This window comes from Coffea eugenioides, chromosome 10 (assembly GCF_003713205.1).
Source record: "Coffea eugenioides isolate CCC68of chromosome 10, Ceug_1.0, whole genome shotgun sequence".
NCBI lineage: Eukaryota > Viridiplantae > Streptophyta > Magnoliopsida > Gentianales > Rubiaceae > Coffea > Coffea eugenioides.
Window position 1 is genome coordinate 5521163 of NC_040044.1, and position 10125 is coordinate 5531287.

Sequence of the window (10125 nt, forward strand, 5' to 3'; positions counted from 1 at the left end):
GTCTTACCATATAGGTTGCATTTCATTGTACGTCCACTAGTTATCTATTGATCAGAAATTAGAGAGGGGTGATTTAAATAAAAAAAAAATGGCCAAACGTAAGAACTCTAACTTTTGAATTTTATTAAAACACCGACTGAAACTACTAGATGGAGGGGACACAGGCCTTACACTCGAACAAATCAAGGACCATATAAAATGATTCACTAGATTAATATTACAGCTTACAATTAATGGGATTGCTTATAAAATAATGACCAGTATTTATCCAGCCCATTGGGCTCCTAAAATTAGTAATGGGCTACTTGGAAAATTGGATTGTTTTAAGTTTGGTCTGAATTGATTTGCAAAAATTGCATTAGACAAAAAAGTATCTTACACTCAAAAGTTTTTAAAAAATCAAAGAAATTATTATTATCATTTATCAAAAATACTAATAATAAGGAAAAACATTTTAACGAATCATAATCAAACTTGAAAGTGGATATAACGGATAGCAATTTACCATAACACAAAGGCAGATAAAGATTGCACAGAACATTTCAATTGAGGCCATGTATGGTGTACGGGCAGATGCTTGAACAAACACCATGAGCCGCAATTCCGCAAATTTGAAACCATATTTGTAGCTTCAAATGGTAATCAGTTCCGGCCTTTTCGAGTTGGTCTTGACCCCGCTTCACCGGGCATGAACAATGAAGCTCTCGTGCTCAAACTCGAGTTCGTACTTAATCTAGTTCGAATAAAATGAAAACTAATTATATTTTTTTTCCAAATGAATAAAATAGGTATTTTACTGTAATAAATATAAAAGCACAAGGGACTTGCATTGTAACTTCACAACGAATAAAAATTTATAAAAAATATATATATTAGATTGATCCGGTTTGACGAATGAATGAATCGAATATTGATATTCAGTCTTAATTTGGCAAGTCGAATCGAGTTTTGACCGATCAGTTTGCAAGCGATCGCAATGCAGCACTAAGTACGGTATAAAATTTCATCTAGATTGTTTGCTGCATCAGATTTCTTACTTGAAGTATTGAATTGAATAACTTTTCACACAAATTCAATTCTAAGTAACCTAAATTACTCGTACACAATACATGTGCTAATATGCCTACGAAAGCTCATGACATTTTTATCCATTGAAACCATACATGCCAAGCGCACATGCACAATCTTGACATAGAAAATGTAAGATAGATATTTATTTCATCGAATCCAATGGTTCAAGACAGGAATTGCTGCAAAAAAACAGTTCATGGCGACCAATCTAACACAAGGGAAATGTTCAAGGTGACAAATTGCAGTTTCTCAATCAGATATGAAGCACGGATTGACAATCTTGACAACTAAAACACAACTTCAATAGGCTCAAACCCCTTGTCAATAGAAGCCTTAACTGCATCAATAACAGCCTGTGTCTTTCTACTGATGTTTGGCCATTTCTTCTCAGGCTTTGAACCATTTAATTTTATACCACCAACCAAAGAAGAGAACTCCTTCACCATCAGGGCTTCCTGAGGAAGATCCGTTCCCACAATATGCTCATTAGGAGAAGGATCACACCCTATAGCGAGCTCAACAAACCTGGAATTTGAAGTCACATAAAATGGTGCAGCACTTTCTTGGTATGGAATGACAAAATCATGAACCCGAAGATTTCCATTTGTTCCAAGAACTGTGATGTCCATTGTCAAGTTGGTGATGAAAGAACAATAGAAAGTTGCAACTTTTCCATCTTCCCAGCGCAAGGATGCACCACAGGACAAGATCACGCCTGCTTCATTGAATTCAGGATCAGGCAAAGCTGTTACAGTTTTAGGGAGTTCGTATTCTGCAGCCCACAGAATTGCCCGAGTGCAATACCAGCCAGTGTCACCCAAAGCACCAAGTGCATCAAGATCAGGTTTTACTCTGATATCATTCTTGAGAAATTCAGGGCCCTCAACGTATGAGAAAATGCTGTGGACCTGTTGAAATTATGAGAACACTAACATCTATATATTAAAAAAAAAAAAAAAGGTAGTCCAATGGGCACTCCAATAGTCTTAAAAAACAAAAAAGGAACATTAGCATCTAAAAAAAGGTTGTCCAATAGTCTAATTTAAGCTTTTAATTAGGCAACCACCATATATTGTCAATCCCACTATTGGTCGCATTGTTGCTTTTGAATTCCCATTATTGGTCCTTTTGTTGCTTTTCACCCAATGTGGTACGTACTCATTGAGTGAACCTATGCATCAAGAAGAAGGACTATTTTATATCAGTACCAAAAAAGTCATGGCTTAAAAACTCCAATTCTTGTAGTTACATCAACAATTAGGCAATAATTCATTCGTGAACTCTTGTATAACGTGTATACGTCTTTAAAAGATCACATCCAGCTTGATTAAATTTGGATTGGAAGGACTAAATAATCAAAGAAGAAAAAAAAAACATGTAAATGGTACCAATGATCCACTTTTTGGTTCAAATTAAAACTACAAATTCAATACAAGAAGCGAGAAAAAATTTGGCTGCTGTTCATGCCCCAGTCTATTTTTATTTCCCATGGTAATTTTTTGCACAAAATTGCCTAACTTGCCCTTCACAAATCCAGTGCAGTTTACAATTAAAAGATTTTTTTTGGTTATTTTAACAAAAGTTTATACAAAAATAAAGTGCGGGCTATGGCAATATCATGATAGAAAGAACAAAATTAAACACGCAAAAAGGAAAGAAAAATTTCAAAAAGAGGAGGAAAAAATTAAAAAAAAAATTACCGCCTTGAGCTGACCGAATTTTTGAGGATCAGAGAGAAATTCCCTCATCTGAGTGGTGCGTGGATGGTGCATCCACATGGTAGCATCCATGAACTGCACCCCACTCGATTCACAGGCCTCAAGAATTATATCCAGCTCCTTCACGTTCAGCGCCACCGGCTTATCCAAAAGCACGTGTTTCTTCTTTTGAGCCGCCAAAACAGCCCAGCGCAAATGTAAGCTCGTAGGCAGCGGAATATAGACCGCTTCCACGTCCGGATCGTCCAACACGCCGTCGTAGCTTCCATACACCTTGGCGGAAGCCGGGAAGCCGTTCTCTCTTGAGAAGCTTATGGCTTTCTCCAGTGAACGGCTCCCAATAGCTACAATAGTTGAGTTTGGAGCCAGAGTTATGGCTCGAGATAGTTTTCTTGCTATCTTTGCACAGCCTAAGATTCCAAAACGAACCGGCGGCTCGGCCATTTTTTCCGAATCTGTGCTTCTTTTTTTTCCCCCCTTTTTAATAGCTGTAGGCTGTGTGAATTTAGATTACTCTCAGGCTCAGCCAGCATCCATTGAAGCTTTATATAGTTGTCGTAGTTTTGCTACAAGTAGAGGGCTTCAAGTCATCGGTCGCAAGTCTAGCCGTGGCAATTCAGTCACTTCACTAAGACTCTTCTACGTGGAAAATGTTGCATTGATTGGCTCACTATGTAATTAATGTACTAGTATTTTTTTTTTTTTGTTTTTTGTGACATTATATGGCCGGAGTAGGAGTAGTTTTGCTAAAAATAGTGCATTTGTTTCATCCAATGATAGTTCAATATCCATCGATTCGTTCAATGATGGTTCAGACCTTGTTTGAAAAAAAAAGTTTCATCAAAAAAATGTCTACATCTTTTGTAAACATATTTTTCAATCACATAAATATGGGAGAAGGGACCAACCGACCAAGTTCAAGTGGACCAACAGGGACTTCACCAGAAGAGGGGAAAGATCTGACTGAAACTTATAACAAACTAGATTTGAGGATAACCATTTCATTAATTGGCATGGTTTGGTTCTTTTCAAAATTTGGGATCATCTTCCTCTTTTGATTCTATGGGTAACTAGAGAGAAAACAAGACCTGAGAGCCATCCAAGTTTGTGAAAGATCTCCTCGCCTACAGTGAGAAAAATTAGGGAAAAAGACAGGTGAGAATAAATCCCAAGATTAGTGCTTCTTCAACTGTACCATTGATCACAAGCCTGAATTGTTTTTCGTGTCTGCAAACTTTTTTCAAGAGAGGCAAAGGGTTTTTCTCGATAATTAAACACTCCTAAACAAAATATTAGCAGCCAAGAACTATTAGTAAAAACGAAGCTTATTAAACATATGTTAACCATTCCTAAACAAATAACTGCGTTGTTCCGCTGCTTAATTTAACTCTTTTCTCTTTCAGCAACTCAACTGTGTCGTCGCGATAATTTTAGTTTTGACTATAGTGTTATTACATTTCATCTTGTAAACTATTTGTCTGAATCAAAATAGATCTTGTTGTAGAACCACAATAATAATACTACTGGTTCTTATTTTCGAATTGGGATTGCCTCGTAATTGTCCTGATACGTAAAAATCTGGTTCTCTAAACATCATAGGAGGTGAATGCAATTGCAATTTGCAACTCGGAATGTCAATTGAACTTTCTGAGCTAAGTTTTGATAAGTCTCAGCTCGGCTGATAAATTATACCGGTTTTCAGGTTTCAAGTTTTGGTTATTCGAGTTGAAATTAAAAAGTTCAAACTTAGTTCACACTATAATATGAGTCTCGAGTTGAAATCGGATTTGAGCTAAACTCATATTTAAATGCATATTTATTAATTATATCTAATATATATTTTATAATTATGAATTACTATAAATTTATATATAAATTATTAACTTTATATGTTATAATATGTAAAATTATAAATTATGGATATTATAAATACTATATATATATATATATAATTATACTCATATATGGGCGGGTCTTAATTGAATCTGAGTCTAGTATAACCCAACTTCGATTCACATTTAGTTTAAGGCTAATATTTAAGTTCAAACTATGTTCGATCCAACTAAAATTTGTGCTTAGAAAACTTTTTTTGAGGTCAAATGGGTTGGATTTGGGTTAGCCCGACCCCATTTTCAGTGTATTCGCAAAGTTCTATTTACACGTCATTGGGAATATTACCTCCTATTTCCAAAGGGAATATTACCCCCTATTAATGTGAATTATCGATAAGGACATCATTATTATCATGCTAGATGAGAATTATGATTCTTGAGATGGAATCCAGCATGAGGTAAATTAATAGGAGTTTAGACTCTAGAGGCTTCTGTTGTTGCCAGTTGCAATCGCACCCAGTAATTTTTTACACTTTTCTGTAAAACCAAACAATTTTTAACAGATAATCTACATCAACTTTTGGAATTGCCAAAACTAACCTTTGCTGTACTCGTGATTTTTTATATGTTTACAAAAGCAAATATTTCGACACCAATGAAGCTAGCTAAAGCAACTTTTTGAAAGCATTTTACAATCTAGCCTATTGCTTCTTTTTTTTTTTGTCAATCCTCAACCTACTCCTATTCCTACTCTATCATAATCTAACTACGCCGAAATCCAATTGGGCCTATGAGGAACCGATGGAGACAGAACCACCACCGAACCAAACGGGTGCACCACGCACCCGTCTGAATTTTTTGAAGAACCACAAATGTGGCAAATTGGTGGAAGGCAAGGTTCGAACCCTTGCCTCCCACCCCACCAAAACCTTTAAGGTGGTGGCCATCAGCCTAAGGCTGATGGTTCTAGCCTATTGCTATTTGGATTGGAGTTTTTGAGAGTTTTTTTATATCCAAAAAAAAAATGTACTATAACTAGTAAAAAAGATAAGTGAAGAATATATCAAGAGAATATTTTAAAAAAATTTCATGCAAAACTCGGCAATCCAAACGGGAGCCTCTAAAACTTCCAGTACAAGTGGAGAGAATTGAACTCATTGTCATTTTTTTTTTTTTTAGCCTAAGGAGGCTGTGGTAAGGAACTAGTGGATATACAGATCCAACTAGATCAAGGTAGTGTTATGACACAACTCTTAAATTTTTTTCGCTATAAATAAAGTTTAAATCCTCACCTACAGTTCAAAGAGAGACTTTCCCGTGGCTACTGAGCCATTGGCCCAATGGTTTCATTGTCATGACTCATGTAATAGTGACGACATCTGGATGGATGATTTTCGCAAAGCTGGCCGGAAATCCGTTCCGTGCAGGCAGTAGCCACCATTATTATTAATTAATTAATCTGACAAAAGCCAGGGGGAGTAGTTGCGGGTCAATTCTCTCGTCCACTTCCAGTCTTTCTCCGGTATCCGGAGTCTGGCTAGAATACGACCTTTTGTTCTATCTAGCGTTCATACTTTAACGGTTGTGCATAATCTCTACGAAGAGTGCAGTGAAGACCAATCAGTGTACAATAATTGTCCGTCAAAACCAGGAAAGGTTGGTCAAAATATACATCGATAATCCATACTTTCATTATACTTAGCTTAATTACAGCTATATTCATAAACGAATCAAAAACTTGACAAACAGTTTGGACTCAATTTGAGCCAACGTGTTACATAGGTAAATATTGTACAATTGTTCGATTTGATTTTTAATAAGTTTGAATTCGAATCGTATTTGAACTTTTAAATATTCTACTCGTAAAACTTGAATAATTTTTTTATATTTTCTAGTATTTAACATATTATTAATATTTTATAGAAAATCACACATTTATTAGTCGGATAAATCTTGCATACATTGGCTATGTATATTTTGTTTGGATTACATTTTTGTAAAAAAATTATTGTAACGATTTGATATATGTGAGATTAAAAGATAATTGAAAAATATGTCTACGAAAAACTTAGCAATTTTTCTTGAAAAATTGCAATCGAAACACACCCTTATGTAAAATTTCAAGAAAACTTGTCTTGATACATGCTACATATGTAAAATTTAATGTTCAAATTTAAACTGAAATGATTTGGCATGCATCTAGACATATGTGCTAACAGTATAAGAAAAATTAATGTTATTATTTTAGTATGTACATATTATATATATTATTGATAATATAATATTATAAATTAAAAAAGTTAAATAAAATTTCAAACTCTTGAATCAAACTTGAGCCATTAGATTATTTAATTGAATCGAACTTAAGCTTGAAACTTAAACTCGTATAGGGCTTGAGCTTAAATTCAAGTTTGGGCCCAAAAAGTAGAACCGAGCATGACAGTTTAAAAGTTCGAGGTTTACTGCCCTAATTACAGCATAGTTATGAGATGATAAAAGGGCGTGCTTGGTAGTTCAGTACTAGGAGTGTACATCCATGGCAATGAGCCAATATACCATACAGGATCTGGAAGTCACTTTCTTCACCAGAATCACGAGCCTTTGGAATATAATTCTGAGGCTTGCACCAATATTGTTTTGGAAGTACATACCTGCAAATGATATCATTCTGTCCAACAAAATCCAGCAAGATACCAACACGTTGTAAGTTCCCGCTTCGTGAAGAAACAAATTTGACGCTGTTAATAAATCAAAGCTCGAAATGAAATCCAATGGCAAACAAAGAAGAATCTTCTTTACAAGGAGCAATCAACATCTTATTCAAGATAAATGCCCAATGGGCAACGCAATACAGTGCAATCAGCTAATAACTTCAACAGATTCAAAGCCCCTGTCAATCGATGTCTTGACTGCATCCAAAACTAGTTGAGTCTTCCTGCTGAAGGTTGGCCATTTGGTTTCTGGCTTTGCACCCTCAGCTTTGATGAGTCCAACCAATCTTGAAAACTCCTTTACCATTTGAGCCTCCTGGGGAAGATCTGTTGTGACAACATGCTCGCTCGGCTTGGGCGCCCACCCAGTCACAAGATCAGTGAAACCCGATTCAACACTGGTCGAAAATGAAGCCTTTTCCTCTTCAAAAGGGATAACAAAGTCACAAAGGTGCAGAGAACCCTTTGTTCCAATAGCAGTTACATTCATCGTCATGTTGGACAGGAAAGAGCAGTGTAAAGTAGCCACTTTCCCGTCTTCCCAATATAAAGAAGCTCCACATGATAAAACTACCCCTGCTTTGTTGAAGACAGGACCAGGCACTGCAATTACCGATTTTGGTAGCTCAAAATCAACAGACCACAAAATTGCTCTGATTGTGTACCACCCAACATCACCAAGAGCACCTAGAGCATCCAGATCAGGCTTCACCCGAATATCATTTTCCAGGAAATCAGGATCAGCAGTAAATGTGAAGACACTGTGAACCTGCAAGATTAGCTAATTAATAGAAAGCTAGTCCCTCTGGCAGGATTCATTTTTATTTCTCTCAGTTGGTGCATGTATCTACTAAGATAAGATGCCACAAACACAAATAACAATTCATTTATTTCCACAAAATACTCATCCCATCCATAATTCTATCACATTACTCCTTGTACCATTGATTATCTCAGAACCATTCCAATATGCATACAGACTCAAAATTTTATTTGCACTAGGAGTTTATTCTTCAAACAAAAGCTCTATATCTGCACCGGTGCACCTGGAATGAACCAGCCGGTAGTTCTTGAATTACCACTAAATCTGCTAAAAATCTTTCAAGCATTTTACCCCTCAAAGATCACTAAAAAACCAAAGGTTAACGTGTGACATCACTCTTATCTGCATCAAGAAAAAGTAAATCAACCCCTGTATACCCGCCTAATGCTAATAGAAGTCGGGGGAGATCATTGCATCCTATCATACGGCAAAATAAAAGAGAACCAATATTACATTTGATGTTTCAATTAACAGCACAAAAATCCAACCTCTAATGATTAATTCCAGACAAAACTCCAATTATAACAACTAAGAGAGGATACTTTGATCATAAATTGCTGTACTTGAGAAAAATGCGTCCAAATGTTTGACTCAGACTAACTTTGTCAAAATCGCACTTAGATTCTGCACAGAAAAAAGAGCAAAGAAACCCACAAACAAGACTATTCAATTTGATTAATCAAGATATCTAATCCCATAGGGGAAGAGAATATAAAGAACTGCTAGTGCTACTGAAAAATATTTGCTTGGGGGAGAATAAATTATCTATACCGATTTGAATTGACCAAACCGGTGAGGGTCATTTAGGAATTCTCTCATTTTAGCAGTACGAGGATGATGCATCCACATGGTAGCATCCATGAACTGCACCCCACTGGATTCACACGCCTCCAGGATCACATCAAATTCTTTAACGTTAAGGGCCACTGGTTTCTCCAAAAGCAGGTGCTTTTTCTTCTGAGCAGCCAAAACTGCCCATTTTATGTGCAAGCTGGTCGGCAACGGCACATAAACAGCGTCAACATCTGGGTCATCTAGAAGGGCGTCATAACTGCCGTATACCTTTGCTGAAGCCGGAAAGCCATTATCTTTCGCAAAGTTTGAGGCTTTTTCCACCGAACGGCTGCCTACGGCGTAGAGGGTGGAGTAGGGGGAAAGTGTAATGGCCCGGGAAACTTTCCGGGCAATATCGGCACAGCCCAGAATGCCAAATTTGATGGGGATTCCGGCCATTGGTTTTTCTAGGATTTTTGGCGTAGGGATTGAAATGATAGTCAAGTATTTGTGATAATGTGTGAACGGGGGAGAAGCGGATGCTTCTCAGGTTTTGCGGCGTGAGGGAGCCCGGGAGTTGGCACTTGGCAGAGAGTAAAACAGCGGTGAGTGGAACTAGCGAGAAATGAGTGGGACAACAAAAGCGAGCAGTGACGCCTTGCTGTTTGGATTTTGCCAAAATAAATATATAAATCAATAAGTTTTTTTTTAAGCAAAAGAAAAAAAAATTGTGTTATAGATCCAATTAAACAGGGGCCATATTGCTGGGGCCTGCTAATCGTGCGAGTTGTCAGCATTATTATGATATCCAAATGGTTTTGCAAAACCATTTGGATATGTTGTTTTATTTACCAATCATCCAATCGGAGGAAGAAAGGTTCAGATCATAAAGTCAAGAAGAGTGGAGTATAGGGATTTTAAATTTTACCTTCATTGCAAGACAAATTTTGGAAAAAAAAAAAGAAAAAGTCACTCATTAAAATGTAATCATGGCGTTAATATATTAAAAAAGCAAAGTTAATAAGGAAAAATTTATAAATATAAAATAAGATAATAATTGTTATTGTATATATTTATATAATAAATTAAGTGTGATATACATGTCTTAACAAGTGTTCATTAGACATCCATTAGGGAAAAAAAAAAAAGCACATGTTTGGTAACTAGACTCAAATGCCATGTTAGGATCTAATCAA

At 36.3% G+C, this 10125-nt stretch overlaps 2 protein-coding genes across 2 annotated transcripts; both read right to left on the reverse strand.

The window, feature by feature from the left end:
- Positions 1–1186: 1186 nt before the first annotated feature.
- Positions 1187–3325, reverse strand: LOC113749342 (uncharacterized oxidoreductase At4g09670-like). Its single transcript, XM_027293041.1, has 2 exons — positions 2772–3325; positions 1187–1979 (listed from the first exon to the last, which is right to left on the reverse strand). Exons 1-2 carry the CDS (start codon positions 3231–3233, stop codon positions 1359–1361), a joined length of 1083 nt encoding a protein of 360 aa, XP_027148842.1. The 5' UTR covers positions 3234–3325; the 3' UTR covers positions 1187–1358.
- A 4015-nt stretch (positions 3326–7340) lies between these two features.
- LOC113749742 (uncharacterized oxidoreductase At4g09670-like) lies at positions 7341–9551 on the reverse strand. The gene is made up of 2 exons (XM_027293571.1): positions 8927–9551; positions 7341–8101 (listed from the first exon to the last, which is right to left on the reverse strand). Exons 1-2 carry the CDS (start codon positions 9386–9388, stop codon positions 7481–7483), a joined length of 1083 nt encoding a protein of 360 aa, XP_027149372.1. The 5' UTR covers positions 9389–9551; the 3' UTR covers positions 7341–7480.
- Positions 9552–10125: the final 574 nt, after the last annotated feature.